General features: G+C 46.1%; 6 protein-coding genes across 7 annotated transcripts in view; 4 read left to right on the top strand and 2 right to left on the bottom strand.

Annotated features, from left to right (window-relative positions):
- The window catches only part of LOC128301870 (uncharacterized), a 31,777-nt gene extending 23,730 nt beyond the window's left edge, over nt 1–8,047 (top strand). Inside the window, exons 3-7 of the mRNA XM_053038528.1 lie at nt 3,703–3,823; nt 3,901–4,094; nt 4,204–4,317; nt 5,186–5,368; nt 5,438–8,047. Of these exons, the coding sequence (XP_052894488.1) occupies nt 3,703–3,823; nt 3,901–4,094; nt 4,204–4,317; nt 5,186–5,368; nt 5,438–7,472 (2,647 nt within the window). The 3' untranslated portion in view covers nt 7,473–8,047. The remainder of the gene's footprint in view (nt 1–3,702; nt 3,824–3,900; nt 4,095–4,203; nt 4,318–5,185; nt 5,369–5,437) is intronic.
- Nucleotides 8,048–8,945: 898 nt separating this feature from the next.
- On the bottom strand, nt 8,946–15,244 carry LOC128301915 (zinc finger protein 287-like). The gene is made up of 3 exons (XM_053038585.1): nt 13,582–15,244; nt 9,101–9,211; nt 8,946–9,028 (listed from the first exon to the last, which is right to left on the bottom strand). Exon 1 carries the CDS (start codon nt 15,242–15,244, stop codon nt 13,718–13,720), a length of 1,527 nt encoding a protein of 508 aa, XP_052894545.1. The 3' UTR covers nt 8,946–9,028; nt 9,101–9,211; nt 13,582–13,717.
- On the top strand, nt 9,957–11,949 carry LOC128301916 (alpha-tocopherol transfer protein-like). 2 transcript variants are annotated; one of them, XM_053038588.1, is made up of 4 exons: nt 9,957–10,042; nt 10,669–11,013; nt 11,090–11,329; nt 11,404–11,949. In XM_053038588.1, exons 2-4 carry the CDS (start codon nt 10,712–10,714, stop codon nt 11,786–11,788), a joined length of 927 nt encoding a protein of 308 aa, XP_052894548.1. In that variant the 5' UTR covers nt 9,957–10,042; nt 10,669–10,711; the 3' UTR covers nt 11,789–11,949. The 2 variants fall into 2 exon arrangements, with proteins under 2 accessions (XP_052894548.1, XP_052894547.1); XM_053038587.1 differs by lacking the exon at nt 9,957–10,042 and adding an exon at nt 10,100–10,233.
- On the top strand, nt 12,357–13,472 carry LOC128301917 (alpha-tocopherol transfer protein-like). Its single transcript, XM_053038589.1, has 3 exons — nt 12,357–12,658; nt 12,738–13,113; nt 13,206–13,472. Exons 1-3 carry the CDS (start codon nt 12,357–12,359, stop codon nt 13,470–13,472), a joined length of 945 nt encoding a protein of 314 aa, XP_052894549.1.
- Nucleotides 15,245–15,399: 155 nt separating the features above from the next.
- LOC128301596 (ATP-dependent RNA helicase Ddx1) lies at nt 15,400–17,863 on the top strand. Its single transcript, XM_053038164.1, has 2 exons — nt 15,400–15,541; nt 15,608–17,863. The coding sequence occupies exons 1-2, from the start codon at nt 15,526–15,528 to the stop codon at nt 17,776–17,778; spliced, it is 2,187 nt and encodes a 728-aa protein (XP_052894124.1). The 5' UTR covers nt 15,400–15,525; the 3' UTR covers nt 17,779–17,863.
- Nucleotides 17,850–18,260, bottom strand: LOC128301597 (GSK3-beta interaction protein). Its single transcript, XM_053038165.1, has one exon. It carries the CDS (start codon nt 18,258–18,260, stop codon nt 17,856–17,858), a length of 405 nt encoding a protein of 134 aa, XP_052894125.1. The 3' UTR covers nt 17,850–17,855.
- Between the last annotated feature and the right edge of the window lie 1,814 nt (nt 18,261–20,074).

The following is a 20,074-nucleotide window of genomic DNA, read 5'->3' as shown; positions in this document are numbered from 1 at the left end:
AGTTTATATCTCCGACCATGCGAGTGTACGCAAAACAGCACACCGAACGGGTGAAGAATATGGACGAACCATTTACTCTTCCCGCGCACCTGGAACCCGGTGCCTTTCCCTGTCTAATTAAAACGGTTGAACTAAAAACCAAAAACCCCTGCCCGGTTCCATCCAAATCACGTGACCGCGATCGACGGTTCTTCTATCTATACGCACGCGGTGGCATCGCTCCGCGAATAGCGCACAACGGCCCGCGCGCGTATCGGATTCGGGCACCCAAAGTCCCGTTCGGTTTTCGAGAGGAAATTTATGGCCGCTACACAGCGGCTGCTGCTTGGCCATTCGTTCCAGAGCGCTTCCACACGGGTCGGCGTCAGCCAGCGGAAATGAGAGTTGAACGGCACACTGAGACTCGCATAATGAACGAATCGCGCTTCCCTTCCCATTCGCGGTTGCATTCGGGGCGAAAGAACGCGGGGGAAAACTCGTGGCTTCTTCTGGCGGGTTTGAAGCATTCTTGGCGATGGTATTGGAACTGGCCGGGCAAACCGATAGCATCATGATTTACGATACCACCATCACCACGTCCCTCTCTCTCTTTCGGGGGGGGGTTAGCATAGATTGGTGGATGAGCAAGAACTTTTCGTTTTTCCTCTTTGCTCGGTGAAAGATGAGTTTTAGTTTTGAAAAATGAAATAAAATCATGTATATTTATGGGTTTCTTCTGACCTACAACTGATTGTTATAATTTAAAGGAAGCACATTTCTCCCTCGCTTCGGTGCGCTTTTCCAGCGCATTCTAAGCATTTTTAAAGCCTCACAGCGCGGATTTGGAAGGAAAAGCTGAAAGATAAACAACATAAATGTTCATGAAAATTTACATCAATATTAAAAAAAAAGATTTACATTAAAGCGAGAAACATCTCCATTTGCTTAACCCGCCGGTTCGGTTCGGAAAACGTTATACGGACCTTTGCACCTTCGGTGAGGCAAATAGTGAAATGCTATCGAACATTACTGCCTACCCTATTGTTTGTCATTCTTCCTGGCAGAAAAAAAACACCGCACACAAGCAGGAAAACAAACGGGGCCGCACATAGTTTCGTAGCGCATTTATAACTGCCAATTCAGACATACCGCAAATCGTTCGGTGTGGTAAAACAATAGTGTGGAAAAAATGTGTTTGCTTTTCTAGCATCGGTAACACTCTAGCCCCCCCAACCAAATCCACAATGCATCTCCCGTATTGGCATCATGCCTGGTGCCGTTGCAGGTGTACTTTGTGTAGCGCGGAGAAAAACAGAAAGATTCTCTGCCAAACAAACAAGGAAGAGCAGCCGGAGGAAGATTACTTTGCCACAACTACATGACTTAAGAAGCTGGTGGCCGCATGTTTGTCGGTGTCGCTGTTTGCCGATAGTTTGCACGGGGTGTACGGCAGACAGCACAACAATTGTGTTATGTGTGAACTCACACAAAATTACAATAAATTTGCCATTAACTGGGCGAAAGAAATAGGTAGAATTTGATCGCTTAAAATATGGGATAGGATTTTAGTTTTGCAGTTTTGCGAACTTACCTTTAAATGGTTAAAAGAAGTGTGTGTTTTGTTGTACATATAATATTAACAATAAATTACTTCTAATGTTGTACTCAGTAAAAGCTCACGCTTTTATTGGTGCCATTGCTTTTTTTTGGCTGCCATATAATTTCGCTAAATTAGTTGATGGCATTCTAATTGCTTTAGAATCAAATAATGCGTATTAAATAAAATAAAATAAACACTTGGACTCGGAATCCAAATGTACCATAACTAATTACTTCAGCTAAGTGCTTTAAATTAACTTTTTTGGGAGTTTTACTCACTCTCTTATTAAGTGATTCGAACCCCTTGAAGAGTGAGTGAGTTCAAACGCTAAAGAATGAGTCGTTAGTCGACACAGAGAGTGAGTGAGTTGAAACGTTAAAAGAGTAATCAAAGGATTCCTCGACTCTGTAACATTAAAGTATAAACGACAATGCACCATCTCGGAAGTCTGTGCTAAGTAAAGCAGCTATAAAATCCTAACAGTTGCTATAAAACATTACTTACTTTCGGGAATAAGCTGAAAAACATGTACAAAACAAATGAATATTATAAGGTTTTAGGGAAATATTTGAAACTTATTTCAAACCGAATATTTTGTGTTTGTTGACATTTGTTCGTTGAATGGATCGTTCAAACAAAGGTTCCATTTATGGAGTATCCCTGAAAAACGCTCGTTTCATAACGTCATTAGTCAACATTGTGCGTCAAATGTTTCGAGAATGGTTTGGACGTGAAAGTGAAGTTTAAATGAACGGAGCTCATAAAACGCACTGCAATACGGAAAACGAGCCACTAAAGCCGACCTAAGTACGATTAACGTACCGGTAGGAATGATTTCTTTAGCCGATCATAAAAGAACCTGCGCCACATCTTTCTTCCCGTTTTCTCAGATACCAAAGTTTTATTTTTTTTTGTTGTAACCAGCAAACTACAGCAGCACAGTAGCTTCATTACATTATTACAAATAAAACGAAACTTTCAATTGCATCTTGACAAATTAAGTTTATGATGGTTGGTTGGAATGGAGTGCGCGCAAAAGGAAATCTTGATCGGTTCACATTGACGGCGCACATACACAATGAATGATTCGGTTTTTTTTCGGGTTTGTTTTAACTACGACCGCACAACCGCCACAAACAAACAGTGTGCGGCGATGATTTATGGTTAATGCTTTCGGTTTTGTTTATGGTCGTGTTAACAAACCTACTTACATCATTTGGCGGCGCAGATATGGGCTTCTGTTTGTAATTCCACTAACGAGCGCGAACACAGTGGTAGAACGAGGATGTCACACACAGCAGCACGGAAGCAATCGCCCGTCAGGTGAACGTTTCTTCCGGGAGCGCGGTAGCAAATATTATGTCGGATGTTAAATGGAGGGATCACACGGTGGTGGTCGCTTGATTGGTTGTGTTGGATTAATTGGAACCTCATTCGTTCGTCTGATTAATGCGCTTATAGACCTACACACTCGACCTAAGTGAGTCCCTGAGATTCACGGGTTCAGGAAATTTGACCACTGAGTTAGTTTATAGCAAAAAAGTTCAGGTGTAATTGGCTGAAAATGCCTTAATTTATTATATAAAACATTTGTGTCTAACTCTTGCTAACGTTTTCTTTCAATAAGTCACCTGAACTGCAGAATAAAAAGGACAGAACATGATGTCGACTCTGCAACTCTGAAGTATAAATGATGTTACACTAACATTTGACACACGCTGAAAACGCGAATCTTTCCCGCATTATAGCGGTCCGTGCTATAATAGTGCAAGTCGGTGACTGTCTGTAGTTGTTAATATACGTCGAGAAGACATTCATCTTATGTGCTGGATATCTAAAAAGAAGCCAACAATTCAAACATCCGAAATAAAGGATAATTTTTGCAGATCAGTGTCACACCGAGCATAACCTATCAATTTGAATCTGAAGTTATAATGGTTTTGAAATCGAACCATAATGCAAAAGCACGACAAAGACACCACACGAAAATTGGTCAAATTTTCACTTTCTCTTACGCTTCTCGGGTAGCAATTTATGTAGCCATGTATGTATTTATTTCTATTTATCTCTAATATTTGACGGTTTTTTTTTTCTCTGCTTACTTGGTGTCTCTTTATAAATAGTGACCTATCCTACTGCTTGTACCAGATGGCGCCAAGCGCTGGGAAAAGTCCACCGGGCGGGACGCAGATCGGACCACCGGATACGAACGACGCATCGCTGGGATGGAATGCAAATGTCAAGGTACGTTGGTGCGGTGTGGATCGTCAATTCGTTCTTGCACTGGGGCTTCTCATACGGAACTATCTCAAAACCATTAGCAGGAAAACCAGCGACCGCCAGTGTTCAACCCAGAGGACTATGTAATTTCGCTCAAGAAGTACGGTCGCCGGGGTTCGAATGGGAACTTCAAGTCCATCTACGACACCACCGTCAATGAGGATGCGGCGAAACAGGACAAATCGAACGATAATGTACGGTCGCAAACCTTACCACACAAAAACTCGGACTACCGGTAAGGGAAAACACACCAGTTGTGTAGGTACCCGGAAGATGATCAATCAGATTGGCATTAACCTTTTGTGCGCCCCCACACTTTCTTCCGTTTGCTTCTCTTTCTTCAGTTCCCCAATACCGGCACCGCCAGAAATGGATGCAGAAATGTCTCTGCGTCAGTTTGGTTCCGTGACGGATCTGCTCACCAAACTGCGCGCAGATCTACGGGCATCGTTTCCAAGGTATGTTCCGGTAGACATTTGGGGTTTCTCGCCCCACCGTCCAAGATCTCCAATGTTTCTCAACCCCCCCACGATGCCCAATTCCCTCCCTCCCCTCGCACAAAAACGACCAACCATTATGCCGTTTTGAAAGCGTTCGCAATACTCTAAAACATATCTAGCAGCTTCATCGAAGGGAAGGTACTAACCGAAGAGCGCATTAACCCTAATTTCTTGCACCCGGTAAAATCGAAGTGCTTCCATACTTAAGTCAAACACACACGCACCCGACAGACACCCTTAAAAGAGGGTATACAAAGAGGCAGAAAGTCGAGGGCGCATACAGACAGAGCACATACCACCAATTTTCCATCGCGATCCGGAATGAAAGAGAAAAGATTCTCAAAGCCGCTGTTTCCGCGATGGGTCCCCGGGTTAGTGATGAGCTTCCGTCATCGTTGCAATACGACGGTGGGTTTCGAAAAAAGTTTAGCAATCTCGCCTAATGTTGACCTCAATTGCTCACAAAAAATAATCCATCGGTTTCATCGGCGGTGTGTCGGGCGCCGAAAAGCCCCAACTAAAGGTGGTATATTGTGCTCTCTGTGCTGCGTGAGGAAACCGCTTTTTCCCGGCAATGGGGAGGCTTAAAATTGCAGCATGTTGAGGTTTATTGTCGAACCGATAAGTTATCGCAATAAGTGCGCGGTGTCACAGCTTTTCTCACTGGCCTAAGGGTGACGCAAAATGTCTACGAAGTGGTCACTTTACACTTTAACGAGCGGTTTAACACCACTTCCTGTGGCTGCCTCCGTATCCCAAACCCCCCTACAATCGTTCGATTCCGATTGTAACTAATTTCTCCACACTCTTTTACAATATTTCACAGCTTTGTGCAGGAGTTTGTATCGAGCCCGCTGGATGGTGTCAGCCTGCTGTTGGAAGTTTTACGAGCGGTTCAGCTCAGCCAAAGTGCACCGATGAGCGGCACCACCACGATGCCACCCGGCGGCATGGCACGAAATAATCAATCGTATCAGCGGCGTGCTCTGCTGGATGAGTTGGCGTGCTTGTGAGTGGTGGATTGCTAAGGCGGTGTCCAAATCAAAGTTGTAATTCGAACTTTCCGTCCCTATTCCAGACAATGTTTAAGCATCTGCTGCACGAGAAGTCCCGAGGCTGGTACGCGGCTCGGCACAACGCCGATCGGATTGCTTCCGCTGGCCGCCGCAGCAACCGGTACGGGGATACGCTCCCGCATCGTCGCCCTGCAGCTGCTCACCATTGCCTGCGACAAGTCAGCGCTGGGCGACGGAACGCAGCGCTTGCAGCTGCACGGACATACGGCCGTGTCGGAGGCACTGTCGACGCTTCGCCTGCGCTGTGCCGAACCGGTACGATTTCGGCTGCTGGTCGGGATGCTGAACAGTGGCGGTGGTTCCGGTGAGCTGCAAGCGATCGGGATGCGCTTCATCAACACGTTTCTCGAGAGTTCGGAAAACGTGCAGACACGGTTGTACCTGCAGGCGGAACTGTACCAGGCCGGGCTGGATCCGTCCCAGATGTGTAAAACCATCTCGTCGACCTCGCCATGGCTGGAGCGGCTTCGGCTCGAGGTGAAACGCTGGGATGCGATACGGATCGATATCGAGCAGTTGCAACTGCAGGCCCGTTCCGCCGAACAGGTGCGCAGCCGTTTGGTCATCCTGGAGCGTCGAGTACAAATACTGCACGAGGAAAAAACCGTCTTGACGACGATGGAGCGACGGCTGCAGGAACGCTGTGCGGAGCTGCAGCGGGAGGTGCTGCGTCTGAAGGGCACCGGCAGTAATGGTAGCGGTGGTTCGAAAGCTCACGAAAGCTCGAACACTTCCAGTCTGGAAAAGCGACCGGTGGCTTTGCCGCGCCAGGTACCGCCACAGGCCAAACGAAACAACACGTCGGAGAATGACGATGAGGGTATTAGCAGCTCGGAGACCGGACAATCGTCGACGCCGGAACCGCCACGTCTGTACCCAGCGAAGAACGGTGGTTCCAGTGCGGGTTCGCACAAGTTTAGCATATCGCTAACGCAGGAAAGTACCGTCCCAATGCATGAGCTAAACGGCAACGGTGAGGATGATACGAACGCAACGATCGAGGATGTGATCGAGGAGCTGCAGAATATTGTCAACGATGCGGAGCGCGAAATTTCCGACCAGAACGAGATCCTGTTCCAGCAGGTGGATGGCATACCCGAGCAGGCGCTTTACAGTTTGGAAATCTCGAATGAGCATGAAATAGTACCGGTAAACCTGTTGCCCCAACCGCCCCGCAAATCGCGATCGTTGGCCCATTTGATCTCGAACCCGTCCGACGGCGAAGGTTCGGGATACGATTTGATGGTGGTCAATAACGAAACGAAGGTGGACTTTTTTGATGACGATGAGGACACGGGTGTCGGCAAGGGGAAGCATCCTTTCGGTGAGGAGAATGGTACGAGCCGGTACTTCGATATCACCGCTACGCCCTCGGCCATGGAAGTTCCGCCGGAAGTGCATGCGGGCATTATTCCAGGGCCGGATGTGATCCACTCAACGGCGGAAGCAGTCACTGCGTCGGTAACGGCCCTGCATCAATCGCGCGGCCGACATCCTTCGGCGAAAGATTCGAACCGAGCCATACTGAACGTCATAATGGACGCGCGCGACAAAGAATCGCGCCTGCTCAGAGCACAGTCGCTCGAGCGCGAGCAACATATTGCGCAGGCTGCAACGCCACAGCAGTTTAACGGTGTGTTCTTCATGACCGACATGAACAGTGCCGGCAAGTATCCAAAGCCGGACATAACTGCCGCCCTCGAGGCGAAGAAGGTGACCAAGAATTTAGATCGAATGGGCGCGTACGGGGTCGATTCCATGATCGACATCGTCATGACGAATGAACAGCGACTAAATAAAGCGAACGCGTACGCTAAATCACGTATGGCCGCTGCCACCGGGCCGCCTAATCCGGCCAACGGTGCCATCCCGAGCAAGCTGACCGGGAACAACAATTTCAAGCTGCGGCCAAACACCGGCACCACACACCACCAGCCGACCTTCGCCATTGGCACTGGAATGGTGCGCGAAGCAAGCCGCAGCCAAACGAACATCGGTGGCTCCAAAGTAACAGACTTACCGTCTGGATTGTATTAGCAAAGGATTACGAACCGGGCAAGGTAACGCTCTTGCCGGTTTGATGAATCGTACTCAAACTATGCTGCTCAATATTTTTTGGTTCGTTTTAATAGACACTGTCGTGCAATATACTATTTATTCTTTTAAAAATCGTTTTTATGTCCCACTAGTGATAGCCGCCGCAAGCAACTGACTTTTTTGATTACTCATAAGAAGCTTAATGAATGCGTTACAAGCATGCAATCGTCGTTTTGTGCTTGAACGATGAAATGAAATGAACGTGAACCCGGCAATTGTTACAGGCCTGGGCTTTCTACGTTTGACAACATATGAACAATTTCACTTCCACGATATGGGGTTAGTTCTTTCGCAAAACAAATGCGCTATTTTCTTTACATTAAGGATTTGGGTATGCAAAAGTAATAAAAACAAGAACTCAATTTGATATACCGGAACAGAAAGGTAGCATAAGTATTTTGTTTTTATGGTTTTCTCAAAACAAGATTACTCTAGAACAAGATTGTAATTAATATGTTTTCAATAAAAGTCTATAAAATCTTAAGTAAGATATACAATTATGGTAACTTAACTTAACCTAACTAGCTATAATTTTGTTATCTGTAAATGATCTCAATGTCACAAGAGAGTTAGCGAGGGCAAAGCTACTTCTGGTTCTAGCTACTTCTGAACTCGGAGTTTTGCAGTGCTGATCGTTTCACGATCACCTCTAGCGGTCGCAACTATATCACTTAATTGTACTTTAAATTAATTTCTGAACAACCACGATTATTGTGCGTATCGCCTTTTTGCTAGTTCATCTTGGTAAACATTCCGACGCTACAGAATAACCCGGCATTAGGTCCAATAAGCACACAGAGTTGAATGTGTTAGGAGCCTGTGCTTAACCGGCTAATATGCCACTCACGAAGTGACATACGATGGTCACCTTGTGGATCGTTACTTAGGGAGAAATATGCGTTGGAGGCGCAGTTGAAGGGGAGCAACCTCCAAGAAGAGAGAAAGGACGGTGCAGACTTATACTATCTTAGGAGCTAAGCATATTCTATCTTGGCAATAGCAAAAGGGATTGAAAAAATGGTTATTAACATTCTTATATTATTCCTTCTACTTGATTCGCTCACATTATGTCGTGCTGATCAGAATCCGAATCCAGTAAACTCGATCAAAAAGCATGTACACGTCCTCTCCTGGCTGCATTAGTTTCACTTGATCCAGTCAACGAGTACGCTGTGCGCCTCTATGCCTTCTGCCGAGCAGTTCGCTGATGATTACCTTCCTGGTAGACGAGCTCCAATTAACCCGGATGATGCTCTCTAGCGGTCGAGTAAAAAGAAGCTTAAATTAGTCTATATCTCATACATAGTCTATCTTCGATATGGACAAAGGACTTTGAGAAATTGATATTTGTTCGTTTTACGAGCTTGTTAAGCTTCAGCAGAATTTCAAACTAGTGCTAAGTAAATGTATTACCTTGATTATCATATACGGCTTTGAAATCCTTGATGATATGATGGTGATAAGTGATACTGCCGCTCCGTTGCTTTCTCCAGAATCTGTCGGATGTGGAAAATTGTATCATGAGTGGATTTTCCGTTTTGAATGTCCTCTTCAAGATAATTACCAACCATTTTTTCGGACCTGGGCAGTTCTTATAATTGATCACTTGATCTTCAATCGTCGCCCAACCAGTCCATCGCGGTGTAGTCCTAAAGCAGCGTCGGTGTGTGACTATCCAGCTACGGAAGAATTGAATTAAAAAAAAGCATGTAAATTAATTATCTAAACCTTCCCAATTTTGTGTTGCCAAAAGCGGACGTCTAGATAATTGTATGAATGCTGAAAGATCGTAGAAGTTTAGAAACGTCTAATGATACCTTCAAATGATCTGTGTTGATATTTAAAATTAACAAAACAGTTTGCAAACAAATGCCTAATAAGTAGTTTACGAATAACAGCACCTCCATTAATTAACCCTAGGACTGAGAACTAACAATTAAGTAATGGTAACAACACAATCAAATTCGATTCTGATAGAAGCTCGGGTAGATAGAGGTAGACCCATCGGAAAGGAAGGGACACCGATAGAAACCCGGAAAGATAGAGACCCATTACTATTTGTGGTGATATGTTTGTAAAATCACTATCAACATCGAACAGTGGTGTACACATTAGCTTCAAAGAACCCAAAATGTAATACACAGCTAAAAACATTAAATGACCATTCTGATCAGAACATGGGAAAAATCACTCATCTGGAACATAGTGTTTAGCGTACGTGTGTAGTGTATGACGACATGTTTTCTTATCGAGCATTGTATGGTCTGCTACCGAGGGTTCCCGCGATTGTGCGGGGTTTTGTTTTTCCTCTACGCACACCCGGCGCGCGATGCCTTGCCAGCTGTTGGCCGGCGTGGTGTTCAAACTTCAACAAATCAGCCCCCATTTAATGCGTACCACAAACTCACCGTCGCACCGTTGTGAGAAAGGGTTTGTGTGTGCAGCGTCACGGCGGCCGTGTGACAAGACGATAGATAACTTCGGCAACCAACCGCTCTTGCCATCGATGGGTGAGTGCATCCAGCGGATGATTTGGGGTTGCGCTTGGGTAACACACGCGTACCGTACCGTAATCAGTTCCGCACAAACCACAGCAGTAGCCGAACGTGTTATCATCGGGAGAAAAATTGAACCGTAAAACACACATTTAGCTGATCGGTTCGAGTTACATCAATTAACCGTAGTTATACCTGCAACAAGTGTAAGTATTTCGTCACAGTGAGATGAAGTAATAGTTCCGCTTCGAAAAGGGATGACAAATGTCTTGTCCAGCAAACAGCGGCCAGGCGAAACTTGAATAAATCAGCAGTGTGTACATTATTCGAGCGGTAACACGGATCAGCGTACGCGCTTCCATGGTGCCCTAGAAAATGAAGCAAAGGTGGTGCCTGATAAATGATAAGTGATATCTTGCTTTGGTGCTATTTATCGCGTCACCGGCTCTTATCGCATGCACCTGCCAAGCACCACATGGACATGGCAAAAATTACCCACTGCCAACACCGATAAACTATCACACATCGACGTAGCCATCATTGCCGGTGATAGAGGATTAGTCTTACCAGCGCTCGACCGATTTACAACAGCATTTTCACGGAAAAACAAAAAATAAAGTCAACCTTTTTTTCCCCAACAGTCATTTGACGCAACAAGGACACCGCGTGCGTGCTGTACGAACGATGGCTAACTTAAGATCGCTGGTACCGGAACTGGCTGAAAAGGCGCGCGATGAGCTGAACGAAGTGCCCAACCGCATCCCCGAGGACTTGGCGACGCTGAAAGCATGGTTACTCAAGCAACCGCACCTAAACTCGCGCACGGACGATCAATTTTTGGTGAACTTCCTGCGTGGTTGCAAGTACAGCTTGGAAAAGACGAAAGAAAAGCTGGACAACTACTACACGGTGAAGACAGCGATACCGGAGTTTTTCGACAATCGTGATCCCGCCAATGAGTCGCTGCAGAACTACATGTCGTTCGGGTAGCAATCGAACCGAGCCCAAAGCGGACAGCGTTCGATAGCAGTTGATGATAAGACTCTTTTTTTTCGTTTTTAGTGTCAATCTTCCCCTTCCCCATACGCTCGAGAGTGACGGGCCTCGGTTCATGCTGGTGCGCATGGGTGCGTACGATGCCAGCAAGTATTCGATCGTGGACGTCATGAAGGTGTGCTATATGATCACCGATCTGTTGCTGGTAGATGACGACTCCTCCATCATCGCCGGACATATGGTGCTGGTCGATTTAAGGGGCCTCACGTTCGCCACACTATCACAATTCAATCCCACGTTCATCAAGTAAGCAATTGCCGATCAAACAGCAATCGATTGATGATGATAACTTAAAATAATATTTTTTTATCTTGCTACAGGAAAATGACCTCCGTCATTGAAGCCTTCCCGATACGCACCAAAGGCATCCACTTCATCAACCCGTCCTCCGGGTTTGACGCTCTCTTCAAGCTGTTTCATGGATTTTTAAGCAAAAAGATTCAAGAGCGCATACAGGTGCACGAGTCATTCGAAGCCCTTCACAAGGTGGTGCCCAAGAAGTATTTGCCAGAGGAGTACGGTGGTAGCGGTGGGCGGTTAAATGATATAATTGAGGATTGGCGGAAGACTTTGGTTGCCCATCGTACGTTTTTCGCCGAAGATGCCAAATATCGGAACGATGAGCGAAAACGGCCAGGCAAACCGAAAAATGCCAGCACACTGTTCGGTGTGGATGGATCGTTCCGTACGCTCGAGTTTGATTAGAATAAGCGGAAAGCTAAAGCATTACTGGGATAGCATAGAGTATAGCCAGCTCTAATAAGCCAGGAGGAGGGGGTCGACTGAATTCATATACACTTGGGAGAGACGATGAATGCAATGGTTAGTGTGCGATAAATTGAATACCACTTAAACTGTCCAATGAATTGACGAATAAAAACAAAGCTGTAAGTACATACAGAGTAGGACCTGATTCATATCACTGCGGTACGTTCCAATCGAATCGAAAGTTCCCAAACATAGAATGAATCCGGTTGTGGTGGGGCTAAAGGCAATACCAAAAGAATTAATGCCTACTAATGCCTATCATCGTATAAAAAACACACAATGGTCTATTTAGATTGATCAATTCTGCAGGATCAATCGGATAATGTCACTGATAACTACTATCTGGCTCGGTAGCCATGGTTTATCAATAGATTAGGACATTCTTCAGTAAACGGCTCATCATTGGAGGAGAGTTAGGACAGTTGCTACTTCGAGTCTGACTGACCTACGGCACTGTTACTGAGATTGTGTAGTACTCCAGACGTCTAAACATCCAACCCAAGCGATGGCACACATACGTCCGATTTCTCCACCACTAGCAGAGGTTGCGAAGCACCAGCTCAACGAAGATGCAACCCAGGTGGAAAGCCATTTGAAGGTGATCCGATCGTGGCTTGCCGAACTGGACCTTCACACGGCTCTTATCGACGATCAGTTTTTGATTGCTTTCCTGCGTGGTTGCAAATTTAGTTTGGAAAAGGTGAAAAAGAAGGTTTTACTTTTTTATCAAATTCGTTCCGACCTTCCGGAGGTGATCCAAAACCGTGACCCACACGATGCCGATGTGCTCAAAATCATACGCATGGGGTAAGCGGTTCAAAAAAGAGTCAGCTTTGGTGGAAGAGTTGAGTTGCCCTCTACTAACATATTATTATCACGTTTTCAGCGTGGGAATACCGCTGCCCAAAACGGAGAAGCCGACGGATCCCAAACTATTTCTTATACGTGTAGGGTGCTTCCAGGTGAGCAGCTGCACGTTTGCGGACATCATGAAGGTGGGCACAATGATCAACGATATAGTGATGCGCGAGGACGACCAAATGGTGATCTGCGGAATGGTGATCATAATCGATCTCAAGGGAGTAACTGCCAGCCATTTAATGCACTTCGAGGTGGAGCTTCTGAAGAAGGTGGCCATACTGAATCAGGACGCTTCGCCGCTGCGAATGCAAGGGATACACATACTTAATCCGCCCCCCGGGGCACAAACCGCATTGAACATCTTCAACGGATTGTTGTCGGAAAAGAATCAGCATAAGAGGGTAAGTGATGCCAATTAAAGACGATTTGAAAAATTGATTTTACTCAAAAACCTATACTAATGTTGCGTTCGTTCCATTCCATTTTACTGTAGATTTACACACATGGACGTGATCTGAAGTCTCTGCATGATCATTTCCCACCCAGTGTACTTCCCAAGGAGTATGGCGGAGACTTGGAATCGATTGATACCATAGCTAAACAATGGGAAAATAAACTCCTAGATAACCGCAGCTACCTGATCGATATGGCGCTAATGAACGCACAACCTTGTACGTCACCAAGGGCAGGGGGAAAAAATGGAACTACCAGTAATGCTTTCGGAGTTGAAGGCAGCTTTCGGAAGCTTGATTTCGACTAGATCGTGGACATGAAAACCGACAGATTACGAAACGAGAACGACCAATTTTTACAAAGGTAAACAATTAACAATTTATGATAAAGTAAATGTGTGTTGTAGTTCTACTTACCTTCTTTCCGAAGCTGTATACAAGCATGCCTAGACTAGACCAGTGTTTAGTCCAGATTTTTTCCCCCACGGTATTTTCATGTCCTAATCCACCGAATCCATTTGGATTGCTATCATTAGTGCCAACCCTGTTCGGCCTATTCTCCGGAGTGTGCTAACCGCTTGTGGCGTGTTAAATGTACCTTAAGCTTGTACCTTTTCAAACAATCAGCAACATCACACTGAAAGTTACGTTCCGTAATATGCGACTGAATATGCTTTTCTGCAAACGATCGATACCGCAACTGTTTGCCACATTTGCCGCATTGGTAGCCTTCTGCAGTGACCATCAACAAGACATATTTTTCCTGATGCAGTAGGAACTTTTCCATATCGTTAAATGTGGTCCTACAAATCGAACAACTCCGTGCCTCTCCCCGACTCTGTTCATACTCATCCGGGTGTTTCTGCGTGAGATGTTCTAGCAGCGTGGATGGTTTTCCGAATTCATCGTTACAGTACTGGCAAGTGGTAACTATTTTTCCTGCATCTATCGGTTCTTTCTCCGCTGTGATGTTTTTGCCTCTCTCGTGGTTTTGGTAATGTCGAACAAGATTACGGTTCCGCTTGAAGCTTTTACCACATGTGCTGCAAACAAATGGCCGTTCCGATACATGTACTCGTGCGTGGTCTTGCAGAATGGTCCGGGAGGGAAATGGTTTGTTGCAAACCTCACAAATATGCTTCCGGGTTGCGTGCTTCACCATGCAATGCTGTTGCAGTTCTGCTTTGCTGTAGTAGCACCGATCGCAATGATCACATTTGAATGATTTTGTGTTCGAATGGCGCGACTCGTGTATGCGCAGTGAGGTACGATCGGAGTAGGTCCGTTCGCAGAACGAACAGGAATAGTTTTTGATATGGAAATGTATCTTTAGATGCTTTCGCAGCGTATTACGGCCACGGTATGTTTTATCACAGAACATGCACTGGACTATCGGTATCTTTCGATTTTTACGGTAGCAATAATCCATCACTGGAGCGTTGCAGGCTTTGATGTACATGTCATTTGCGGGCGGCGACAGATCCATAAAGTCGGTGTGCGATTCTTCATTTTCGGTTTTATCAGCAGTATTTTCCACCTGTATGATAGTGCTTTCACCTGTAGGAGTGGTTAAGTTTTCATACCCATCACCATCTTTATCGAGGTGCTCCTGGTCATCAACCTCCCGTGCAACAGCAGGATCATCGCCTGGGATTAGCAAAGCCGGAATTTCTCCACCATCATTGTAGATGTACTCCGATGATTCAAAGTCTTCTATCACAATTTGATCGTCGTGTTCACTCTTGATCTGACTTTCCGACTCACAATCCAAACTCGCTGTCTTGCCAGATACAAATTCCGGTGTGTCATGAAGAATTTTCATCAGAATTTCATATGACTTGCTGCAATTAGCTTCGAACTCCACAAAATCTTCTATACTCTGCAAGCACACACCACAGATGTTGTTGGGCAGTCCATCGTTCTCGTCCACTTTCGATGCAATGATTTCGAATGCTTTTTGCAACTGGTTGTTGATATTTCCATCGGGAAGAAACACCGGGAAACAATCAGCGTCCGAAAGGCAGAACCGACAAACAAAATCAAACCTTATTTCTAGATTTTCTAGCGTTATTTCTACCATCTTGCTAAACGGCGGTAACTTGCGAGCGTCGAATACGAATGAAAACACGAAACCAAAACAATGTACTGCATGGTTCTGTCGAAATCACGACAATTGGCAACTTTGACAGTTGAGCTTGTTGAAGCGTTCTTCTCAAATACGGCACAGAACACATTTGAACAACCTCTTTTTGGGAAATTTTAATGCGAAGAAAAACTACAATTTGCATTGCCATCCGGTGTTTTGTACGTGAATCATTTCGGAATATTGAATAAGTTTTGTAAAGTGCTACGCTTGGTACCATGACGGCGTTCGAAGGTTGGTACAGTTTGGAAGTTTGTGCATTGGTTTCGATTTCTCCTAAAATCTCGTTTTATCACACAGAGTTTGGTGTAATGCCGGAGATAGCTCAAGCTATCGACGAAATGGAATGGATGCTGCCGACCGACGTGCAGGCCGAAGCAATACCGCTGATTCTAGGCGGAGGCGACGTACTGATGGCTGCTGAAACGGGTAGCGGCAAAACCGGCGCCTTTTGTTTGCCTATTCTGCAAATCGTGTGGGAAACGTTGCGTGACATTAAGGAGGGTAAGACAGGAAGAGCAACATCCCACAAGGGACAACCGTGGACATTTTCATACACCGACCGTGGTCAGGCAATGGCCATCACACCGGATGGTTTGCGCTGCCAGTCGCGTGAGATGAAGGAATGGCACGGATCGCGTTGTACTACCGGTGTACACGGCCGTGGTAAATACTATTACGAAGCGACCGTGACGGATGAAGGTCTGTGTCGTGTCGGGTGGTCGACGGAGCTGGCCAGCCTCGATCTGGGCACCGATCGTTTCGGGTACGGGTTTGGCGGAACGGGTAGAAAATCGAACTGCAAGCAGTTCGACGTGTACGGAGAAGCCTTCGGCAAGCAAGATGTCATAGGATGTATGCTCGATCTGGACGGTAGAGAAATAGGTTTTTCAAAAAACGGCGTAAGTCTTGGTACAGCGTTCACGCTGAACGAGACAGACGCGAGGAATAACTCTTATTTCCCGGCCGTTGTGCTGAAGAACGCGGAAATAGCATTCAACTTTGGGCAAACCGATTTCAAATACCCTTTGCCGGCCGGGTACACACCAGTTTGCAACGTAGTGAAAGAGAATATGTCTGAAAATCCCAACACTGGCCCCTCGGGCAGTGCCGAAGGGGAAGCCGCCAAACCAAAACCGAACGCACCGCAAGCGATCGTTATCGAACCTTCGCGCGAGTTGGCCGAGCAAACGTTTAACCAGATTCGTAAATTTAAGAAGCATCTGAAAGATCCGGAAGTACGCGAACTGTTGCTTATTGGTGGTGTAAATGTGCGCGAGCAGATGGAGGTGCTGCAGCGTGGCGTGGACATCATTGTAGCAACACCCGGCAGACTGGAGGATCTTATTGGAGGTGGCTACGTCCTGTTGAATGCATGCAGATTTTTCGTCCTAGATGAAGCGGATGGATTGCTAAAGCAAGGCTACACCGAAATGATCGATCGCTTGCACAAACAGATCCCGAAGATAACGTCCGACGGGCGTCGGCTACAGATGGTCGTTTGCAGTGCCACGCTGCACTCGTTCGAGGTGAAAAAGATGGCCGAAAGATTGATGCATTTCCCGACCTGGGTCGATCTGAAGGGTGAAGACGCAGTTCCGGATACCGTACATCACGTGGTGTGCATGGTCGATCCCCAGAAAGACACAAGCTGGCAGTCGATGCGTACGCACATCCAAACCGATAGTGTGCATGCGCGGGACAATGTGCGCCCAGGATCGAATACCGCAGAAACACTTTCGGAAGCAGTGAAAATGCTAAAGGGAGATTACACACTGAAAGCGATCGACGAGCATAACATGGATCGCGCCATCATTTTTTGCCGTACAAAACTGGACTGCGATAATATGGAACGCTATCTACGGCAAATGGGTGGCCAGAAGTACTCTTGCGTATGCCTACATGGTGACCGAAATCCAAAGGAACGAAAGTCCAATTTGGAGAAGTTTAAGAACAAGGAGGTGAAATTCCTCATCTGCACGGATGTGGCGGCCCGAGGTCTGGATATCACCGGGTTGCCGTTTATTATAAACGTGACGCTGCCAGATGAAAAATCTAACTATGTGCACCGTATCGGCCGCGTTGGTCGCGCTGATCGTATGGGATTGGCTTTTTCGCTCGTTGCTTCTGTGCCGGAAAAGGTTTGGTACCACGGGAATTGGTGTTCGTCGCGTGGCAAAAACTGTTGGAACACTGCGCTAACCGACGTGAAGGGTTGTTGCATGTGGTACGATGAGAAAATGTATCTGGCCGAAATCGAGGACCATCTGACGGTGACCATTCCTCAGATTGAAAAAGACATGAAGGTTCCGCTGAACGAGTTCGACGGTAAGGTGGTGTATGGTGAAAAACGCAAGAACACTGGAACCGGTTACAAGGATCATGTGGAGCAGCTTGGCCCGGTCGTACGTGAGTTAGCCCGTTTGGAGCGAGAGGCTCAAACGCTGTATCTTAAGCGATTAGCCGTTTAGGTTGTACCGTATACATTTTAACGATCATTCATGTATGTTAGCGAGCTATGCATAAGTAATACATCGTAAATTACAATTTATTCAACATCCGACATGTTGTGTTCTTGGTCAAGTTGTTGCTCAAGTTTACTTAAAGCATTTACGAGCGAACTCCCGAAGGAATGAACATATGCCGGACAAACATCCGATAGTAGAGCGTAGGGTGTTTCGTAGCGGGTGTTTGAAGAACTTTCCTGAGTTTTATCATCATGGACATTGCCCACAATTTGTAACCCTTCGGCATTAAGCTTCACACACATCGGATTGCCATCCAACGTCGTAATGTTAATGTACGATTCGGTGCGTGCTGGCGGTAGTTTGTTGGAAAGCGATATGTCTTCAACGTGCTGTGCAATGTCCTTTATCACTGCTTCGGCTTCCTGTGTCCAGTCGATAATATTATCATCACAGTATTTGTAATATTTAGTTACCGAGTTGTCCATTGCTAGAAGGAAAATGTGTTCTTTTAAGTCTGTTCTGCACTTCAAGCGATGAAAAGAAAATGATGAATTTGCCGTACCCTCTGCGTTCTCCACAGTTTGTTTGTTTTGATAAAATTTACCACAGTTCATTTACCACAGCTGAAAGACAACAGACCCTGCGACCGGGAAAGAGAGCGAAAAATTATGCAGCCAAGTATGGAACTTTACATGATAAACCAGTTGCCTTGTTGGCATTTGCGGTGACAGTTGTCAAACAGATGACACGCCAGAGCACACAACCACAACCACACACGGAACAGCCTATCCATCATAGGAGGATATAATAATCCATACGCCTACGGAAGAAGAAGGGCATCAACGTCGATTTCAGCTAACGTTCGCGAATATACCGAATTCTGCATTTTCGCAACAAGGTTAGCTTCCAAAGCATTAAAAGTGGTACCAATTTGGTTTGGATCGTCGGTCCCGAGTGTTGCCGTGTGCATATTATACGCGTAGCCGTTAAAAGGCGAGCGACCTCCAGTGTGGTGTTATTTGTTGTGCTGTGCGAAAGTTCGCGAGCCGTGCGTATTTTTCACTGCGTTGTCTGTTTCACTAGTGGCGTACATATGAAAGCAAATGCTTTAATCCAGTCTGGTTAATGGTCCGTTTGCCGTTGTGAGCAAGAATCGTCCTTTTGTGGAAGACAGCACTTCAATTGCCAGTTTGTAAGCAGACCTCCTGCCAAGGACCAACAGCGCGATACGCGACAAAGTGTAAGTTTGTAGTTTTAATGTCTGTACAAGAAGGATTGCATGCTAAGCTTGGTTTGCTTGGCTTGTTTTCTGAGCGGCTGACGTATCGATTATTTGCAGAAGAAGCGCTTTTTGATCTAGTAAGCAAACGAAGCGAGGCAAAAATGTACATCGGCTCTGCAAAACATTAACCAACAGTGATAAGGAAGCCTCCAGCTTTACCATTGATAAGGATTGTATTTATCTTGCCCTGGGATGCTTCCTCCCAGTCGATACTATTTGTGTGCTGTTCGCAGCAAACATAACATAGTCGGAACATCGAGTAATGGAGAAAATATCGATCGTTTCCGTGCGTTTTTTTTTGTTTCCCATTTATTTTCCAAAATTGGATGGGTGAAGAAGGTTAAACGTGGGAGAGAAGCGCAAAACGGACGCGAATTTATGTCGAGTGGTTTTCAATGAGCGGCGTCCGATGCGGTGTCTATCAATCTCTCGAACATAAATAAAAGCGAACGAGATTTCGACACAGGTTCTGTGGTCCCGGCCAATGCAAACGAATGATAACCTCCAAGTAGATGGTGATGGAAAATTGGCAATGATGTGAACTGCGGGGAGCGAACCAACGCCGTACTGGGTGGAGTAGGCGTGCGACAACGCAAGGAAGCGGATGACACTATTTTTATCGTTTGTTCAAACACACGGCCGCTATGGATGGGCCCCACCGAAAGGGAATGGATGTGGGGAAACGGTTAGGTGAAATTTGCGGCGCGCGAATGACGGAAGCTGTGCGCTGCGGTAATAGACAGGTTTGGGGGCGACTATAATGTGCATCGATTGGCCATGATGCGGCGCTGTGCTCGGGAGATGTTGCTGCTGCACACGCATAGCAAAGACGAGAGAACTGCACAACACAACACATTCTCTTGTACGGTTTGGCACCTCGCACGAACCGTGAACCGTCTCTGCGCACATACTTCCCAAGGTCAATGCTAATGCCTGTCGGTGGGAATGAGGCCGATTTCGCGTACGCGTACACACGGACACGATGCTGGATCATTGAGTAGTTTCGAGCGTTTTACA

Source organism: Anopheles moucheti, chromosome 3, assembly GCF_943734755.1.
Source record: "Anopheles moucheti chromosome 3, idAnoMoucSN_F20_07, whole genome shotgun sequence".
Lineage (NCBI taxonomy): Eukaryota > Metazoa > Arthropoda > Insecta > Diptera > Culicidae > Anopheles > Anopheles moucheti.
Note: the sequence above shows the minus strand (reverse complement) of the source record. Positions and strands in the feature narration are given on the sequence as shown.